We start from the raw sequence: 22,432 nt of genomic DNA, 5'->3' as shown, positions 1-22,432 counted from the left end.
TTGATCTCATCGCTTATTCCATTGCAATCAACGTTAATGATATTGCATATTGCTTCCCGTACTTATTCTGTAAATGAGACACGTTTGATAAGTCTTTGTTCTTTAAAAAGAAACCATGTGACCGTCAAATATCGGTTTAAAGAATTGACGCCTCCGACTGCCTTTTGCTACTTTTGTACTGACAGCTTTTCAAAATGACGTTGACCGTTCCTTCTTTCAATAAAACTCAGTCACCAATGAGTCTAAACTTATTTAAACAACTCATATTCTGACATGTTTCACCAACAACAATCATTAATAAGAAATACAGTGAAACCTGCAAAATATTGCTTAAACCTAAAACCTGATAGTGTGTATACCAAACATATTTTGCAGTCCAGTAGTATCTAATGGTATGCGTTTAGAATCGGTTTAGACAGATTCAAATGTAAATGCATTACAACCATTTTACATGATAATAAGTATATATAGTTAGGACTTAAAATGAAAATAATCTTTATTCCTTTTAAGTAATGTGCGTCCTAAGCGCTTTTCTTGATTTATTTTTATATACATTATTGGTTGCATTTCAATTGTTTATAACAACTAGAGGCTCTAAAGAGCATGTGTCGCTCACCTTGGTCTATGTGAATATTAAACAGAGGAAGCAGATGGATTCATGACAAAATTGTGTTTTGGTGATGGTGACATGTTTGTTCATCTTACTTTACTGAACATTCTTGCTGCTTACAATTATCACTATCTATAATGAACTTGGCCCAGTAGTTTCTCTGGAAAATGTTACTGGTAGTAAAAATTTACAAATTTTATGAAAAATGGTTAAAAATTGACTATAAAGGACAATAACTCCTTAGGGGGTCATCTGACTATTTTGGTCATGTTGACTTATTTGTAAATCTTACTTTGCTGAACATTATTGATGTTTACAGTTTATCTCTATCTATAATAATATTCAAGATAATAACCCAAAAAACATCAAAATTTCCTTAATATTAACAATTCAGGGGCAGCAACCTAACAACGGGTTGTCCGATTCATCTGAAAATTTCAGGGCAGATAGATCTTGACCTGATTAACAATTTGACCCCCATGTCAGATTTGCTCTAAATGCTTTGGTTTTTGAGTTATAAGCCGAAAACTGCATTTTACCCCCATGTTCTATTTTTAGTCATGGCCGCTATCTTGGTTGGTTTGGCGGGTCACGCCACACATTTTTCAAACTAGATACACCAAAGATGATTGTGGCCAAGTTAGGATTAATTTGGCCCAGCAGTTTCAGAGGAGAAGATTTTTGTAAAAGATATATAAAATTTACGAAAAATGGTTAAAAATTGACTTTAAAGGGCAATAACTCCTAAAGGGGTCAACTGACCATTTTGGTCATGTTGACTTATTTGTAAATCTTACTTTAATGAACATTATTGCTGTTTACAGTTTATCTCTATGTATAATAATATTCAAGATAATAACCAAAAACAGCAAAATTTCCTTAAAATTACCAATTCAGGGGCAGCAACCCAACAATGGGTTGTCTGATTCATCTGAAAATTTTAAAGCAGATAGATCTTGACCTGATAAACAATTTTACCCACGTCATATTTGCTCTAAATGCTTTGGTTTTTGAGTTATAAGCCGAAAACTGCATTTTACCCCTATGTTCTATTTTTAGCCATGGCGGCCATCTTGGTTGGTTTGGCGGGTCACGCCACACATTTTTTAAACTAGATACCCCAATGATGATTGTGGCCAAGTTTGGTTTAATTTGGCCCAGTAGTTTCAGAGGAGAAGATTTTTGTAAAAGTTAACGACGACGGACGACGACGACGACGACGGACGACGGACGACGGACGCCAAGTGATGAGAAAAGGAGACGTGGTATGCTTGTCCGTGAAACAACTATCCACTTATAATAAGTTAAAAATGAAATGAATGTAATCAATTATAGGCAACCGTATGACATAACCGATTCGTATGGTCGGGTATAACTGGCCTCGCTATGGAAAATATGCAACAATTTAATTCAGAAATCTAATGAATTTTTAAAATAAAAAATCAATTTACGGAAAACAAATATGACAGACATGAACGAACGACAACCATTGAACTACAGGTTTCGGACTTCAGACACACAATGTGGAGAGGTAAAACATGTTCTTGAGCGCCCAAAACCTCTCCTAACCTGGGACAGTGGTGTAACATAACAAGATATGAAGAAATTATAAAAATCAGTTAAAAAAATGCTTAATTCATCGGATGGATACAAATAAAAATACATCTAACAAAAACACAGAGTGGACTTGGTTGGGTACTTAAACATCCCGACAACAAAGAGAAAGATCTGCGAGCACTCACAGTAACTGCTAATTTAAAGCCCACAACATCTAATAAAAATTCATGCATCTAAGACTATTGTTTTCCAATCACAACGTATTGATGTACGCTTTTGAAAATATTACCCAGAATGCATAATTTGGATTCTGGAACTGCGAATTGAGGAACGGTACATTATTATTATAAAACGGGATGTGGTATAATTGCCAATGAGACAACTTTCCATTCGAGACCAAAATTATTGATATCGTTAATATGTGGAACTACACGTCATCGTACATGGCTCTCAACAAGTGAATCATATACAGCATAGCAAACTATAAAAGGCGCAAACGTAAAGAAAAAGCAAAACAATTCAAATGTGAAAACCAACGTCTTGATACCTTTAAAAATCAGCAAACGAAAAACAAATATGATATACAACAAACGAAAAAAAAAACACCCGGAAAAATGATATACAGCAACAACAAAAAACCCAACAACAATGAATATGTTATACAATAAAACGAAAAGGGATTAACAGCAACAAATAACAACGAATATGATATACACTTGTACAACAACAAACAAAACACAAGTATACAATATAGAAACACACGACAGTCTCTGCACTGTTTTTGACTGAAAAATGTTCAAAGGTTTGTTATGTTAGAAAATCAGCTTTTGATAAACTAATTTCCCACTTTAAATGAAAAAATATGGAAACAAAAATATATGAAAAAATACATAAAAGATTATAACTGCAAAAATCATGTGGTAAAATGTTTTTGGGGTCATTAAAATTTGATTATAATATTTTCTCTGTCCAAATTAAACGTTACTGTATATCTGTGTGATAAGCTTACCTGCTAGGATTATTGTAGTTTGCAATAACATCAACCATTTAAGCCGTACGAGCATCTTAACCACAGAATAATGTGCTACAAAAACTGTTATATCACCTCAGTCGCAGTTATATGATGTCTAATTGCAGATTCTGTCGTGTTCTTCTCTATTTAAAACAGTACAGAAAATTATCTAGTACAAAATAATTACCTGGAGATAGGTGGACTTTTATTGATTTATGATCGCTTAATTGTCTTTCTTTAATTTTTTTCCAAATGAAAATGATTTTTTTTAGATAATGAAAACATTTATCATATTTAAGAAAATGAATTATTTTGGTACAGTACAATAGCACGCGTCACGTGCACTTTCATTGTGTAACAGCTAGGGCATTTAGGTCATGCCTAGAACGTGTACTGTGATTGTTTTGGATATCTGTTAATTTCGGGAGCTAAATTCATTACTCGAAAAGGGTAAATAGTTTCATTGAGAAAATTAAATAAGAATACTAAATCAACCGGAAAATCGAATTAAATCAATTATTAATTTAACTGTGTCAAGCAGGTAGTCTATGATCCTAACGATTGATGTTGTAATAGTTGCATATCATATTAAAACATTTCTAATCAGGGAAACTACACAAACCGCGTTTAGGAAGCTTGTTACGTTTCAACAGTTTCAATTAAGATAATAAGTACGATTACTTAAAAATCATTATGATTGCTAAATATTAAAAAAAAAAGGGAAAGAAGGGCATGCGATCGTTTTAGGAAGGCACGTTTTCTGAACAGCAGGCTATTTTCTTTTAGCTTGTAATTCATAACTGCGAATTTCAACATGAAAATGAGAATGGAAATGAAGAATGTGTTAAAGAGATAACAACCCAACGAGAGTTTGAATGCAGTATGATTTTTATAATCATTTTTTGTTTTTGTTTTCTCTTACACCGTTTTTAGATTTTGATAAAAGTCCCCAGGAATCGGAAATCTGCAACTCAAGTCAAATAAATTATCAATGTACAAACGAGGAGAATTGTCTTTCATATGTGAAATCTGAAAAATAGGAATTATCTCTTAATCGCAACATAAATTCCATTTGCGACCAACCGGATGTTTTTCATTACAAGTTCGGAACATTATCAAACCGTTTATAAAACTCAAGCGTAATTTTAAAACAACGCACTTCATATTCAACATATGCTTTGGACAACTATTAAATAAAACTGCAGTACATTTACAAAAAGAAGAATTCATAATTTAATTAAAGCCTTATCTTGTATCATCTGTAAATATCACATAGTACGCCTTTTAAAAGTGCATTATTGACCAGGATATTTACATTCATTAGCATATTTACTCGGGTAAATACTCAGCCTTAATGAGCGATACTGTATATGCACTACTAGTGTTCTTGTTGACATCTCTTAGACTAGTTTGTTGAATAAAAAAATAAATTAAAAAAAGCATAAACAAAGAGAAATATTTCCTAGAAATAGAGAGTAGTTACCATTTCTGTCTAATTGCCGAGTGAATATAAACTAGTTGCAGTCTATATATTTTAGCTTTACATACATGACGACTTCACAGCTGAGAAAATCGATATTTTATATTTTGCAATTACTACATTGTTTGACATGGTAATCGAGTGAATCTATATTAATTACGAATTTGTATGTGAGTATCTTGGGATTCGATTGGATTGTGTTAATGACCATGCGATGTTAGTTGCAAATTGACATTTATAGTTTTATCATGTTTAAAAGTTATCACATGACAGTACTAGGCTCCAATTAGTTTGAGAGATACATCCATGCAACTTCCGAAGCAAGCTTTAGGTTGTAAGCTTTCCTAACTTTCCCCAATTCCTGCGTTTGATAGATTGTCGAGTTTATTAGCTTCGGTACTTGTCTACGAAATTGACATGCATGCTTTCGATCGTTACTGCATTAAACAAAACTTCACAAATGTATCCTGCTGTATATGGCTTATATGCTTCATCACCGGAATTAATACCACACAGTACACAACTGCTTTGTACTTTTTTGTCTTTAGTGAGCCACGAACAATCAGTGACCAAGTTAAGATAAATCATATCCCGACTTATTGATTGATTGATTCGTACAATTATGTTTAGCAACCTATTTCACATATTTAACCGTCCTAAACATGCATGAGATATTTGCCACTGGGTTTTAAGGAAGCATCAATCATACAATAAGATAGTTCATGCAAAATACAAAATAGTATAAGAACAATTAAGCAGAAAATCAAATAGCCAGGTTTTGCAAAGTGGTTCGACTGGGAAGCAGAACAGGGAAACACGAAAAAAGTGAAGTTCGATATGAATAAATTTTTGGATGTAACTGAATGGTTAATTTGTGTAATAATTTCGATAAGAAACTATTTTGCGATTCAACACGCCACCTGGAAATAGGTACATGCATGTAGGTTTATTACGATACAATGTATTAAGGTAACAGAAACTTGTTCATTGACGATATATGATCCTCTTTACAAAAAAAAAAAGAAAGTTTTCATATGTTACCGAATGGTTAATTTTTGTTATGAAAAAAGTGTACAAACTATTAAGAATAAAACCACTTATATTATCCAAATGTTAGAGATAATGTCACTATTTGCTCTTCTTCTACCATCTTGGAATTATTACTTAATAGTTAGTTATTTTTCCTTGGTTAATTGTTGAGATAATATTCGGTTGACTCAATGAGTTATAGATTTGAAAACGCGTCCATGTCAAGTAAAGAAAACAATATAAAGAATGATCAGATGTAATGTAAATATTCCTGGTCTCTATGCTCTATTGTTAGTAACTATACTTATTAAATTAATATATATCGCGCAAAGGTATAGTTAAACAGACTTGAGTGTGTGTAATGTTATTGTGAATTTGATATTAAAAATATCTTCGGCGTTCGTAATTGACTGTGGATTCATTTATTTTCGTGGGTACCGATTTTCGCGGATCGAACAAACTTACTCATTTGTGTACATTTAATTTCGTGGTTCTGCCAAAGTCTGCATACACGGCTATGGTAAATTTGTAATTTTGTTCACTTGTGCCGACGAAATCCACGAAAATTGGTATCCAACGAAACATAATGAATCTAAAGAACTTTTCCTTTTTTATTTTGTCCACAATAAGGAAATGTAGTATGAATTAATGCGATTTGATATGATGTGATACTCTCGTCCACCAAATACACAGGAACACGTATATTGACCAGTACGTGTCTACAGAAGGCCTTCAAACAATGAGCAAAACCTATGGCGTATAAAAAGATATTTCATGACTCGATTTGTTGTTTGTTAGTGAAGTGATAGGTAGTCAGTTTCCATAATAATGTACAGATACTGGGTATTGATTTAAGACTAGTACATGTACATAGCCTATCTATAATAATACTAAAATTACGAGGTCCAATTTATCAGCCGGCATCGGGTAAAAACGACAAATCAAAGAATTCAACTTTATATATAGCTAATATAGGACCATGGTGTAGATTAAAAATTACACCCCTCCAGACCCTTTTGTTTTCCACATAATTAATATTGCCGATAATTAACAAGTTCCGGGTCGAAACCGATACCGATACCAATAGTATATTCACCTGTTACCTTATTACCTTATCTGTACGTTCCGCATCTGACAGGCGCACCACCAAACGGTGTATTTGATTTTGCTATATACACGGTTTTCATGATCACAGGATCAACACAGCTAAATTCAATCATTGTAAAATTGTTCCCTATTGTAGTTTTTTAATAATAGTAAGACTTTCTCAGATAACAATACGAATACTAAAAATTTGGACTTAAATTAAGGCGTATAGGTACAGTTTTCAATTTGTTAGCGGGCATGACGTAAAACAGCGAATCAAAGAATTGAACGTTATTGGACAATGCTGTTGATTAAAAATACTCATTTCCAGGACTTGACTATTACCAATTATTGAAAAGTTCCGTGAGGTCGACGGGTTCAAACAGAAAGATTTGAAAGCAGAGAAAACTGTGTATATATATCTTATAATCAGCACGACTTTATCAGATGACAATACCAATACTAAAATAAGGCTAACGCTTACATGGCTTAGTTATATACTTTAATTCAGTAAAGGACCCGCGATATCACGGGTGTTTTCTAGTTGTTATAATCTTTTAGTCAATGAAATGTATACAGGTGTTAAAAATTAAATTGAACGGATATACATGCATTTAATCTATTTTAATCGATACTAGATAAAACATGTTATTTAAATTATGCAGGTAACAAGGTTTGAAAAGCTTTCCACTCGTTGACATCACAACATTAGTTGATGGTTTCTTCTTTCTTTTTTTGTTATTCTTCGGAATTTTCTTTTTTTAAGGTAGAGGGATATTTAATGCAGATAGCATTTACATAAAATGATAGCAAATACATAAATTCAGGATGCAATGTTTAAAAGTATGATTTATAAAGGGAAATGTTAGACTAAAGTTATTAAGTCAATGAACTTTAAGTATTGTGAAATTCGCCTTTCGGATTCTGGACACATTCATTAGTCTATTATGAGCTACGTTTCCTATACAATATCGAAAGAAACAAGCCGGCCATTTAAAGTTACATTGTATAAAATGTTCAATTACAAAATTAATCCAGGTTCAAAAATAGGGTCGATATTGTATTTTAAACGGCATTGTGAGTGTACATGTATATAATATTAAATCAATACAATTCTAAAAACTTGAGAAATCAAATATGGCTTACTTTAATGGAACGTGGTTTCACGATGGCAGCAAAGATGGATGGGAAAGATACGATGAATTCATGGATCTCATGGGTAAGCCTTTCTTTTGTATATTAACATAATAATTATAATTTTATTATTAATCATTATCATTTTTAATCTAATGAAAAAATTCAGTTGAGGGGGCCTTTGTAAAATTAGGTTGTTAAAAATCTTATGGAAGGTTCTATTGTGGATATTCTACTTATAAATCTGGCTTACAAATGCATTAGTTAAAGACATAGTACTTTCTTTATGAAAGTGTGGTCGTTTAGTGCTGATCCATATAAATACTGTCATAATATTTAGTCAATGACATTTATAAGGAGCTCAAAATTAAATCACAATTCTAAAAATGCATTAAATCCATTTTAATCGGTAGATAAAATATGTTATTTAAATTAAACAGATAACAAGGTACTATACTATAAATTTCCCTCGTTGACATCACAACATTGGTTGATGTTTTCTTTTCTTTCCTCATTATTTTTCTTTTTCTTGGGATTTTTTTCTAGGGGGGATATTTATTCATTTATTTTTAATATTTGTGATATTAAAGATAAGTCTATTGTCCTGTCTAATTTTCTAACAGTACTAAACATTTAGAGTCAGATGATAGTAACTTTTAAAAATGTACAACAGAAGCTTAATATCAAAAGCTCAACATAGCACCGGCTGATCCGCGCAGACGGTTGTTATAATAAACTGGTCAGTTATTTCCAGAAACTGTGGGTTAAGATAAAATCATGATTAATGGATGCTGTACAATCTTGCAATCAGGAAGTACTGAACAGTGGATAGTCTTCTTGGAGGAGAAAGGGGATGAGGTGGCGTTGGAGTAGGAATCGCGGATACAGTTTTCAATATTTATGATTTATATGCATTTCATCGAAATTCTCGTTTTGTTCGATTTTCGTTATCGTTTAAGATCTTTATGCAGTGAGATTGAAACTACTATCCAATTTTTAGAAATTAATCTTATATTTTTATAAAACATTTAAACATCATGGTACATTGTAATAAGCACGTGTGTTGTTAGTGCATATGGTAAATATGGTTTTACGGGAAATCATATGCCCATCAGGATACCCATCAGGGAACTAATTTACCTGAAATCAAATACCAATCAATTTACCGGAAATTGTATGGTTCCTCGTCGCGTTTATCTCCCGCCATGTTGTCGCCGACAAGTTTTCGAAGATCTTGCAGCACTTTATTAATATATAGAAACCATAACCATAATCTATCTACCCCTTTCTATTCCTATGCGTCATTCGGTTGCATTTGTAGATTTATAGGGGTTAACCATTTTTTTTCTTTTATTGTTTGTTTTGGTTATAAGATTTATAAAGCCTCGTAACCTATATATATTTTTGGTTGGGGGCGTTTCTAAGTTATATAAGCTACACTCAGAAAAGCCCTCTAAACGCACCAAATTTAATATTTTTATTATTATTCTTTTTTAGTTATTTAAAAGAATCACACCTAAATCGAAGTTATACATACTATTTTAATATAAACATAAGGGGATGTGGTATGATTACCAATGAAAAAACTATCCACCAAATCTAATGAATTTAGTCATAGATGCATGATTTTTTTTTATTAGTTGTTAATGTATTTGAACTAGCTGTCAGTAACTGCGAGTACTCTCCGATCTTTTTGTTGTTTGGATATACAAGTACCCGGCTCCGTCCAATCTGTGTATTTGTAGTTTTTGTATCCATCTGAAGAGTTATGCCTTTTTCAACTCATTTTGATAGTTCGTACTGTTATGGACACCTCTTTCCTAGGTTAGGGGGAGGGTTGAGAACCCTACCAAATTCTGGTTTGTAAGTGCCTGTCTTAAGTCAGGAGTCTGTAATTTAGTGGTTGCCGTTTGTTAATGTGTTGCATATTTGTTTTTCGTTCATATTTTGTACATAAATTAAGCCGTTAGTTTTCTCGTTTGAATTTTTCACATTAATAATTTCGGGGCCTTTTATAGCTGACTATGCAGTATGGGGTTTGGTCATTGTTGAAGACCGTACGGTGACCCAAAGTTGTTAATTTCTGTGTCATTTTGTTTCTTGTAGAGGATTGTCTAATTGGCAATCATTTAACATCTTCTTTTTTTTTTTTATATAGTTACCAATTATAGTCGGCTTTAAGCTCTGTTCACACGAACGATTTGTTAAAATTGGCTTACGAAAGCTTATTTCTGATTTATCTCATAAATAAAATATCTACTACAAACCCATCCCTTTAGAAAGAAGCTTTTTTTTTTATGTTTAAAGGATTGAAAGAGGCAAAAGACAGTTTTAGAAACGCTTCCACTACAAGCAAATTTGATGTCAAAGGAAATGTTTGGACTGTTATCCACTCCAACTCTACCTTAGAAGGAGAAAAGACACATGTTATTGAAGTAGGAAAAGAGTTCGCTGATAAAAACCTGGACGGCTCTGATATCAAGGTAATAAAAATACAAAAGAAGCAATAATTCAGTTTAATCTTTTTGACATATTAATGGTGAACTTTATTTTATTTCCCAACCCGCCTCACCCATGTGTGAATGGAGATATGAAAAATTAAATAAAAAGAATTGCTGTGGAAACTCCAAAATTATTTGAATTAAAATACAATGTAGAAGATGTTCAATTCCATTAGCACTGATGATTAGGTGAGTTATAATGTAATTTTTTGTATGTCCCACTTAGTAGCATATTTTTTTTCGTTCTGTGCGTTCGTATGTTTGTTCGTCCTTTCGTCCGTCTTTCCAGCTTCAGGTTCAAACTTTTGGTCAATGTATTTTTTGATCATTTTGAAGTTCAATCAACTCAAATATGATTGCTTATGAGATAACTTTCCACAAAAGACCAAGTGACTCAGAAACAAATTGATATAGGCCATCGTACGGTCTTCAACAATGATTTAAACTCACAGTATGGCCATTTTGGCATCTACAATTACATTGAACAGACAAAATCAACTTTGAAACCTACGCTGGGCTCGTTCAATACAAATGATTTTCCTTCCTTTCGTTTTAATTTTTCTTTTTTTAATTTTTGGTATTGTAATGTCAAGCAATTACCTTATAAATACAATAGTCGATTTGTCGCGTTATTATGTGTTTTTATAGGTTGTATTAGAGGTTAAAAACGACAACGAGGTTCAAGAATCTGAACAAAGTAATATGGAAGATGGTGAATGGAGAAGTTATAAAATAGTTCGTCAAATATCGGGTGATAGTATGACTGTAGTAAGTAAAAAAAATACAATTTAAAAAAGGAGATGTGATATGATTGCCAATTGTTCCATAAGCGACCAGATGACACAGAAATTAATATATATAGGTCAGCGTACGGCCATCAACAATAAGCAAAGTCCATATCGCATAGACAGGAATAAAAAATGACAAAATTAATGTAAAACAATTTTCAAACGAGAAAACTGGCGTCCTACAATGTTTGTGTATTTTAATTTACATAGTTTTCAGAATTGGTGTTCGGACTTTTTGAAACTGCAAGGTTTTTAGATTTGGTTGTATGCGACACTATTTAGTCGTCTGCTTTTTGCTGAAAGTCGGTAATTGCCAATGAATGCTTTTTCGATATCATTCGTAAGTAAAAATCACGTGACTACACGATTGGTCGAATCTATGAAAAAAATCTAATTACACAAACAAAAAACATAATACGAAAAGTTAAAAATTTACATCTTAATTGCAGTTTAATAAAGACAACAGTAGTTTATATCTATTGTACGCCTTGTGTTATAGATTCATATCATATTTTTCAGACTATACATTCAAAGGGTAAATCAATGGAATACAAGATGAAAAGAGTGAAATAGTCAGACTTGGAATTGGTACTTTGACGAATCTGAATTCTAATGAAGTGTACTTTGAACTCCTCAACGTGTGCTGATATGCTGAGATTTTACCCATAATGCAATGGAAGAAAGAGTGCAAAATAAAAAGTAGTACAGATCATTGTAAAATAAATTCTAAATCAAACGCTTTTATTTCGTCTTTGTTGTTTCAGGGTTGAATTTGTATGAATTTTGTTAAAGAACTGTCACAATACAGTTTATTTCAAAAAAGAGATTTGTGATATGGTAACCATGAGTTTAATGTTACTTTTGTACACAATATACTGAAAAATAAAATACAAGTAAGTAGCACAATTCATAATATTGGCTTTGACAAGTGCCAGTAGCCACTCCCTTTCTTATGTGATATGGACATACTGGTGTCAGATATGAACGAATCATTCTTTAACTGCAATAATTTTTTGCACTTTTTGGTTGAACTATTGGCGACCTTATAAAAACTTAAAGTACGGAAAATGATTATGCACGTATACGTTATACTTGTTGAACGATATAATTGTTAAGTAGATAATAAGTCATATAAAAAAAAGAAAATGTGGTATGATTGCCAATGAAACAACTATCCACAAAAGACCATAATGACACAAACATTAACAACTATAGGTCACCGTACGGCCTTCAATAATGAACAAAGCCCATACCACATAGACAGCTATAAAAGACCTCGATAGGACAATGTAAAACAATTCAAACGAGAAAACTAACAGCTTATTTATGTTAAAGAACTGAACGAAAAACAAATATGTAACACATAAACAAACGACAACCACTGAATTATAGGCTCCTGACTTGGGACAGGCACATACATAAATAATGTGGCGGGGTTAAACATGTTAGCAGGATCCCAACCATCCCCCTAACCTGGGACAGTTGTATAACAATACAACATAAGAACGAACTATAAAAATCAGTTGAAAAAGACTGAACTCATCAGATGGACAAAAATACAAGTGGATATTAATATATATTGTGTAAGACAAAAACGTGCAATTCTTATATAGCCAGATTTTTCGCTGGGCATTAAATGAAGATTTTAGTCGGTATACAGTTGAACTACGGATTAAGCAATTAGCAGATAGTCTGCTAAAACTGTCGTTGACACGTAGATACGAAGTCCATTATCGGATTGGTAGAAATATACATTTTTAACCAAAAGATAATTGTGTAGGAATATTTGAGCTAATATTGACAATTAAAAGATACAATAATTTTATTTTTATTTTATTTATTAATAATAAAAGTCAGAAAGATGATAGTCCAAACAATAAACATGCGTTTTACATGTATCCGGTCATACTTACAATGTAGTTTTGACGACGAAACGATAGTGAATCTTTACTAGGCATTAACATCTTTTGATTAGTATTATAAATCACAAAACGCTAAACACACCTAAGATTATTTCCAAAATCTTAACGTCTCAATCTAAAAAAAGAAATATGCAGGTGTGTCATCATCAGTTGTTTATTACTTTTTTTTGAAAGATTGAGTTACACTTTTTAGTGCGTCAGAACATATAGATGTGAGTAATTGAGCGATAACAAACAATCCTTACACAAGTTTTTACGGTCAGTGTTACGGCTTGGTTATTTTCTCAGTTTCTAAAATTAGTATTGGCATGTTCACTGTCGTCTTAAACGTGTTTAGTTGTCTTTCTTATTACTTTTCTACTGTTGTATGTCTTTTATGGTTTTTCTATTTCGTCATGATATATATTTACACTTCCGTTCAGAAGGATTCAACGCACCACATAACAGTCGAGTACACTTAACCACATATTCTTATTTTCATATTATAATAACGATTAAAACGAAGTCCACACCCAAGTTATTTAACATTATTCGAAAAAAAATTCTATAGTCACCTTTTTTCTGGAATTTGATTGTCATATGTTTTGCTTTGAAACGAGGTAGTATGCACACTTTTTACGTTATTTTAAGATAATACAGGACACAAACGGGATTATTTATTAAAAAAAAAAGTTGTTTGGTTTGCCAAGCTTTTTACAGAATTACCGCACTGGATGATATAACAACAGCATGTCAACATTATTTGGAAAAAGCTTGACTCATCAAATAAATATAAGGCACAAAAAAAAAAAATAACGAAATATACATAACAGTACGGATTTTGTATAAAGACGTCACACAGAAATAAAAACAGCAGAATTTTGGAATGCACCACTATAGAAAATATCTCTTGTTCTACAAACATAACTAAGTGCATTTTATTATCTAATTGCTAATTTCAGTAAAAAAAGTACGAACTTTAGAACTCTTGACGCAATTTTTAAAACAATTGCGCCTAAAGTTAAAAAAAAAACAGTTCCACTATTTCTACAGCACATTTGCGTTTTCTAAACATAACCATCAAGTTTCAATGTAGTCGGATTTTTTCCAATGCTATGGTAAAAAAAAGAGAAAAATTTAAGAAAATAAATTAAGATCATTGTTCTTTATAGTGAACATGAAACGATTCTGAGCCATGTGTTGCTCGTCTTTTATTCTTTTTAGTAATTTACGCGCCAGAAGAAGAAAAGAAATTATGTTTGTCTGTTGGCTTGGAAAGGTGGAATGCGACCAGTGAAAAGTTGATCAAATCCCAAGGGGACAGTCCCAGTTTGGATAGCTAGGATTAGGATTTCCCGGTAGCCCAATTCCTTTGCATCTATTAATTAGATAAAGGAAGATGTCGTATGAGTGCCAATGATACAACTCTCCATCCAAGTCACAATTTATATAAGAAAACCATTATAGGTCAAGGTACGGTCTTAAATTCAACATTCACAATTGAGTATTTTGATACAAAATAAATAAATACCGTATCATATGTATTTTGTTTTTGAAAAAAACAAGTATATCTATAATAATTACGCTGATCAGGTAAAAAAAGACACATTTGACAATTATCGGATTCAGTATAACGACTTTGGATTTCATCACATTTGTTGAAAATATTGACATCTGATTAGCTTCACAAGGGGTCTTCACATACTGATGACTTCGTAAGCAACCGTATCATTGATTTCTTCTTAATTTCTCGACCTTATCATATACATGTATTAGGAAGCTTAAAATAGTTACATATAAGAGCGGCTCATACATATCTTTAATGACATAGAAAAATCTCCTCTCCCCGAAAATCAAATGCCAAGTTGGATATCCTCGGGCTATATTTGTAAATAGCCATGCACATTGCACTTTAAAAAAATGTTTTTATTTTACATACTATACGATAGGTTAAAATAGCCCATTTTTACGTTATAACATAAAAAATAATTCAATGGCCTTAAATATCAATATCCACGGTAGATAACTGTGCAAGACTGTAACGAATAAATAGGTAGCCGGACGTGCCCCAAGAAAAACCTGTGAACAAATTGAAAGTAATTCCTTTTAGATTAAGATATTGTGTAATATAATCATGATGTTTTAGAAATATTGTCGAAGATATCAATTTATGTGTTGAATTTGCTATTGAAATATGTTGACTTTTCAAAATAAGACCAAGCACAAACTTGTTCTGCTTTTAACATCCTGTTATAACAATGTTTGCCTTACATTCATAAACTCGGAATTAATTAAACGTATTTATTGTTAAAATAACATAATATTTCATTCAAAAACACACAGCTATTTTCCAATGAATATAATCAAAAGCATTCACATATGTTGGAATCTGGCGTTGTAGCCCTTTATGACAAAACAATTGCTTGTGTATTATCTTATTGTTGCGATAAACAAAATTAGAGAAGAAGATTTTTCTAAATTTAACAAATAAGGTAAAACTACAAACTTTTTTTTTAGATTGGTTCATGAAATTTAAAATCCATCAAATAATAATATTTCCAAATATATGACTTTGAATCCTTGTCCGAGAGATACTGAAGAAATATTAATTGTTAAAAAAAGGTTATAATTGATAGACATATTTCAGTTTAAGAAATCCCCTTAACATTTGAAGGCCCGTAAAATGTATTGGCTACAAAACTATACAAAATCTTGTTTATTTAGTTTGATTTCAATTTCTATAATGTATTCTACGGCCAATATTCTGTCATTTTGCTGTGCTTATTCAGTGGGATTTGGAGTATCACAATAGCAATGACTGAAATAATTTACCAAATTGCAAATTGAATTCTTCTCCAATACTAACTAACTGGTAAAATATTTAAACAAATTGCTTTAGTAAAAGGTTGTTAGTATGAAGTGAGTTCTGTGAAATAAAAAGTAATAATTACCATGTGGCTCCAGTTAGTTGATGTCTTTGCCCTGAATTTCAAACAAAATAATGACTAACAATAATATGAAAATCTAAAAAGTAATAATGCATTATGAAAATATATCCGGAATTGTAAAGTACTGGTTTATGAAACAAAAGTACACATGACACAACATAGAAAACTAAAGAATAAACAACACGAACCCTACCAAAAACTAGGGGTGATCTCAGGTGCTCAAGAAGGGTAAGCAGATCTTGCTCCACATGTGGCACCCGTCGTGTTGCCTATGTGATAACAAATCAGCTAAATAGTCTAATTCGGTAAGTCACATTTCTGAAAGGGATTGGGATTGTAGTTACGACATAAGGAACAATTCCGATATCATGGTCTGTACCTGGTATCTGGTCTTAGGGAGGGACAAATCTAACTTTGTGAAGAAACACTCTGATTAAAAAAAGTCTCTAAAACTGACAATTTCAAGATGCTCGATGATTCCCTGATTGACAACATATTTGTTACGTTTGGAGGACGTATTTTTGAAAAAGCTATCGGCTTTCCTATTTGAAACAATTCTGCTAATCTTCTTGTCGACTTTCCCGTTATTATTTTTTAGCCATGACATTGTCAGTTTTTCGATTCATGAATTTGACTGGCCCTCTGGTATCTTTTGCCCCTCTTTTATGCTTATACTGGTGGGTTTACCGATCAAACACACCCAGGAAAACCGATGATATAGATAATAGAAAAATTTTACTGAAAAAAAAATTAAGGATTAGGATACTAATTCATGTTTTTTCATTAAGGTCACAGCTGCCTAATTCATACTTACATAGATTTATAACTTTGAATATCATCAAGGTTATATAGTATCACCGTTTATCTGATAACGAAGTTATAATGTTTATATGATTAATGAGCCCTACTCTGTCAGAATTTCAAATAAAAACCTTTTTGAATAACAGTCCAAGAAGCACCGTGTTTTGCCATAGCGTTGTGAGTTTGTTTTCGATTTATGAATGATCCTTTCGTAACTTTTGCATCACTATTTCTATAAAGATTTGTTTCTAAATAACAACGAGACATTTTTATGACACTTACAACTAATTTTATATTTGTTTTGATTTAAATATTGTTTGGTAGCATAAACCAGGTCGTTTGTTCTTCTTTTGGTTTTAACTTATTACACATTTTGTAATCGCTTGACCTCTTATATATTACTCTCGCACGGACAATTACATCTCATCGGTATAAATGGTTGGCAGAAATGTTTAATGTAATAAAAAAGTTACTTAAATTTTTGAATCTTAGCATGCAGTGCTATTGAGATGACTGTAATACCAAGTGTTCTTATAAGTAAAAATTCTTATCGATAGATTTACGAAGGCCACTATAACTTCATTAACCTTTATGGAATATCTGTTTCACAGATTTCAATTGATATGATCGTTTTGTAGATGGATTTCTGCCTCCCTTTCCTTGATTATGGCATCAACGATCGAGTGCGAATGATCACAATGACAAAATTAAAGTTATCGTTGTCTATATTCTACGAACGGAAATACTTGTAATAAAAAAATTGCTTAAACATTCTGCAGAGTAATAATTAAAGATCTAAAAAAACATTAACTCCTACAAAAACGGGAGTGAACTAATGGTCTTGTGAAGTAACAAATATATGTACAATTATACACCCTTAACAATTCATTTTTGCAATTTTTATTTCAGGTCAAAAATGGCATCAAAAATGGTGATGTGTGATACCTGTTCTAGACTGAACAAATCCTCCAAGGGAATAAAGGTGTGTACTGATTGTGAAGATGTGCTATGTACCGATTGTATTGCCATACACAGTGCTGTCAAAATCCTTGCTACTCATCACCTGGTGGATTTGTCTGTATCAGCGGAGAATGAGTTCCACATCAAGAGAGACTGCAGTGATCACGAAGGCATGTGTTTCGAGTTTTATTGTTCAGACCATGATTGCTTGATATGCCGAACTTGTATGGCAAACACGCATCGCACTTGTGGTAAAATTCAACCAATAGATGTCGCTGCGAAAGGTTGTAGATCATCTGCAATGGTGGAAGATATAACAAAAGAAATTACTTCGCTACTCAAAGCGACAAAGGAACTGGTAGTTGATAGACAGGAAAATAAAACACGAGTAGGAGAAATAAAAGCTAAAGTATTAAAACAGACAGCAAAGATCAGACAGGACATAAACGGTCACTTAGATCAACTTGAGAAGAAATTGATCTTTGAAGTAGAAACATTAGACAAAACAATTCGCGAAAAGGCTTGCTATGATCTCGGTGAAGCGGATAAAAGGCAAAATGACATTAAAGATATGTGGCAAAAAGTAGATTTTTTCACTAAACACGGTTCAGAAAGTCAATTATTCATTCATCTGAACACGGTAAAGCCTGATATCTCAAAACAAGCTCAAAGTTTTCAAAACCTCATGTCTCGCCTGGAATCAAATGATGTGGATTTCGAAGTAACAGATTTTATTTCTGTAATAAAATCTTTTGGGTCCGTAAAAATAAAGTCTAGCTCATGTACAGTGGCATATCAACCCCCAAAACACTTACAAGCACAAACACGGGAAATAATTTCAAAAGTGCCATCAACATTTGAGCTCGAAAAGAAAGTTGAAATTCCCGCTGGAAGAATCACAGGCATGGTTGTTACAAACGACAACAAGTTAATCCTCTGTAATGATGGTATCGATGAAAATAACGTTTCAATGTGGACAGAAACAGGACAACACATAAAATCATGTACTGCTGATGGTCAGCCGTTTGGAATAGCTATCGTCCCAGGAACAAATGAAGGAGTGGTGACATTGAAAAATACTAAATCCATTCAGTTTATAAATTTAACAACTGTAACAACAGGTAGACTAATTGCCATCGATGTGTCACGTCCCCATGGTGTTGCAGTTATAAAGGACAGTGCTTATGTCGGTTCAAACGATGGTAAAGTTTCAATTATTAACCTTACAAGCGGAAAGTGTCAAAGGACGTTAAAAATTGGAATTTCATTTATTACAGCTGTAATTGCATTCGTAAAGGATAGAGATGAAAGATTATATTGCTGCGAATATGGTGGTGCGAATCTTGTCAGTTGTATAAAGTTAGATGGAACACGTGTTTTCTCTTGTCATGTTAACGGACCAATGACTTTAGCACTAGATTCTAAGGGAAGTTTGTATGTAACAGGATACGATTTTAATGACTTACATCGTATTTCACCTGATGGTAAGGTAGATGATATAATTTTAAAGAATTCTGATGGGTTAAATAAACCCTTAGCTGTAGCTTTTAACAACAACTACACCAAATTGTACATTTCAAATGCCGGTGCTAACAATGTTATGATTTTCAATTGTAAATGAACAGACATTCAAGTAAAAAATAAACGGACAACCGTTTTGTTTGATAAAACATTTTTACATATTTCTATATGACTATATCGCGATCGCCTGTGAACGGAATGTTTCAGATATGAAATTGTTTGAAATAAAATCGTATTTGTTATAATTTTGTTTAATTCATATGACATGTTTTTTTTAACAAGTTGCAACAACAGCTACCATATCTTACTTAAGGATGTACACCTCAAAGGAGCCAAAAATTTCTAGAATTAAACTTTTTTTCTTAACTTGATTTTTGGGTTGAGAAAAATGTAAAAAAATAATTGGTGAAGAAAAAATCATATGGTGGTGCACTTCCTTTTTTGCTACGTCCCTTTGAAAATGTCCAATTTTGGTGATTTTCCCATTTTTCATCGATTTTTAAATTTTTTTTGGTCTAAAAAAATCAAGGTTCCACAATTAAACTTTTTTTCATACTCTCTATAAAGATGAAGTGGACTAATCTGAATAAAGTTTACTTAAACAAACTATAGGTTTATCATATTTTGACGCTTTTTTGTGTAAAAATTTACCATGCTGTCAATTTTGTATTTTTGTGATTTTTTTTAGTTTTAAGAACAAAATGCATATTATTTCAACTTTTTTTGTTATAAATGATTGAAGAATACATATCTAAGAAATTTGAAAAGACCAAAATGTAATGGGGTGTACATGATTCTTGTAAAATCATTTTTTATATCCCTAACCCATTTTCTAAAAATGTTGGCTTAAAATACTGATTTCATTTGTCGTAAAATTTGAAAACTGGATTACTCAAAAACCATTCATTGTAAATACCCATTTTTTTTTCGCAGAGTTATGTTTGATCATAATATTTTTAAAATTCATTGATATTTTACACTCTTATCTCATGTTTTTAAAATAATTCAAGAACGAGATTTCAGCGAGACTGAATGAGACTGAAAAGTCAGAAGAATACATCCTTAAAGAAGGGTTGTTTTCACAAAGCAATCATTTAGTTGTGAAGAAGATATAATTTCCTGTTCTTTATATCAGTTTGAAGGCAAAGTTTAAAACACAGTGTAATATGCCTACATGGATTCACCTTTAAATGAGAGGTTGGCATCATTAGTTGGAACTTCTGTTTTTAAAATTGTCGTTTAATGTAAATTTTGTAAAAAAAAAAATGCGAAAAAAAGTATTTTTTTTAACGGATTCATATTTCCATAATGATTAAGAATTACTACCTTCAATATTGGTACAATGAACGGAAAACTTTTCTTAAATTTGAAAAAAAAGTCTCGCATCGTTTCTTTTGTTGACTAGTATAAAAGCAAAACAATATATGAGAGTCAGTCCATCGGATTTTTTTGTGTGCATATATGTAAACTCATTACAAGTCAAGTAAAAACTACATGCTTCTTTTTCAGTTCGTCTTTGGCTCCGTCTGTCGTCCTTAACATTATCAAAGATATTTTCCTTTGAAATAATATAATTTATTTCGATCAAAACCGGGGTCAATCCTCCTTATGGTCAATTAAAACACATGGCTATTGTGGTTGAAATAGATCAAAAGATTGCATTATTGATAGAAAAAGTTTCTCAGAACTAAAATCTACCTGTTTTCTATGTGCAGCAGACTTTACAGACCTATTGTTAAGGAGTCATTGTAATAAAATTACTTATAATGCATGAATAAATATAATTGTTGGATTATATCAATTTATTTTTTCAAAGATGTCATGTGATGTTACATAAGCCTCTTGTTGATGATTTTGCATTATAGTCAACTAAAAAAAAATAGATGACGAGGAAGCTATCAAACCACGAGTTTCAAAAGGTGATGTTGAAATCATCTTTCGCTAATTTCATGAGTTGGTTGGAAGTTATGGAATATCCGTTTCACTAACGGTAGAGCGTATGTTACAAATGTCCAACTATTATTATCATTCTAGTGCGTGTTAAATTTAACATGTATAAATAATTTTCCCAAATCAAATTGTATTTTTTATGAAAATGTCCTCAGAGTGTGTGTTTTTCTTTTCTTCTTTTCTTGAATTGAACAAAGGTAAGTTTACCGTTCAAAAATTACGACTGTCTTCAAAAATCGTTCACTTTGTTGGGATCAATACATGAATTCTTTATATCAGCTTAAAAACTACGTTCAAATCACAGCGTGATATGCATAAAATTGAGAATGGAAATGGGGAATGTGTCAAAGAGACAACAACCCGACCAAAATAAAAAAAAACAACAGCAGAAGGTCACCAACAGGTCCTCAATGTAGCGAGAAATTCCCGCACCCGGAGGCGTCCTTCAGCTATATTCACTACAACACCCAGTTTCGATTTAAGTATAGAAAAATAAAATAAAAAAAATCCTTCAACTGCACCATATTGCATTGTGTGACAATTTAAGAATGTGTACACAACGAATGGCCTTACGACTGATGTATGTGTTTGATACAAAATATAAATAAAATAAGTGGTGCGTATTTTTCAAATTGAAAATACGAAAACAAATATAGTAACAGTGCTTTGTCCAGATTTGCTGCAGTCATAATTTGGTAATATATTATCTTATTAATTTGTCCTGCTAGTTGCACCGCATCACGGTGCTTTGTTTTGTTACTCTGCAATTTGCAAAACAATGATCCTATACAATGTTTAAAAAAATGCATTATCTACTTTTTATAACTTCTAACAATATAGGCACCCCCTCCCTCCCAGAGGGGCACACATCAAAAGTCGTGTCTAAATTTATAATTGTTTTAATTTTCAACAGGAAATTTAATTGTTTTTAAAACATTGGTGTATAACGCACACTCTTAAAGTACATCCATTTTATATCAATCTATGTCTAACAATACCACATTTCCAATACTAATTTAACAACCACATGCACACATATAACCTTAAATTAGTGAAGAGCAGAGCAGTCCATAGCTTTTTAGAAAGCTAAAACTTGTAAACACTTACTATCGTGTTTGTCTTTTGTTTTTCAAGTATTTTCCCCCGACATCCAA

At 32.1% G+C, this 22,432-nt stretch overlaps 2 protein-coding genes across 2 annotated transcripts; both read left to right on the top strand.

The window, feature by feature from the left end:
* Positions 1-7,783: 7,783 nt before the first annotated feature.
* On the top strand, positions 7,784-11,933 carry LOC134709349 (uncharacterized). The gene is made up of 4 exons (XM_063569518.1): positions 7,784-7,993; positions 10,216-10,391; positions 11,058-11,177; positions 11,717-11,933. The coding sequence occupies exons 1-4, from the start codon at positions 7,912-7,914 to the stop codon at positions 11,768-11,770; spliced, it is 432 nt and encodes a 143-aa protein (XP_063425588.1). The 5' UTR covers positions 7,784-7,911; the 3' UTR covers positions 11,771-11,933.
* Positions 11,934-17,763: 5,830 nt separating this feature from the next.
* On the top strand, positions 17,764-19,428 carry LOC134710660 (E3 ubiquitin-protein ligase TRIM71-like). The gene has a single exon (XM_063571047.1). It carries the CDS (start codon positions 17,764-17,766, stop codon positions 19,426-19,428), a length of 1,665 nt encoding a protein of 554 aa, XP_063427117.1.
* The last annotated feature ends 3,004 nt before the right edge of the window (positions 19,429-22,432 follow it).

The sequence above is a fragment of the Mytilus trossulus genome, chromosome 3, assembly GCF_036588685.1.
Source record: "Mytilus trossulus isolate FHL-02 chromosome 3, PNRI_Mtr1.1.1.hap1, whole genome shotgun sequence".
In the NCBI taxonomy this organism is placed as follows: domain Eukaryota; kingdom Metazoa; phylum Mollusca; class Bivalvia; order Mytilida; family Mytilidae; genus Mytilus; species Mytilus trossulus.
Note: the sequence above shows the minus strand (reverse complement) of the source record. Positions and strands in the feature narration are given on the sequence as shown.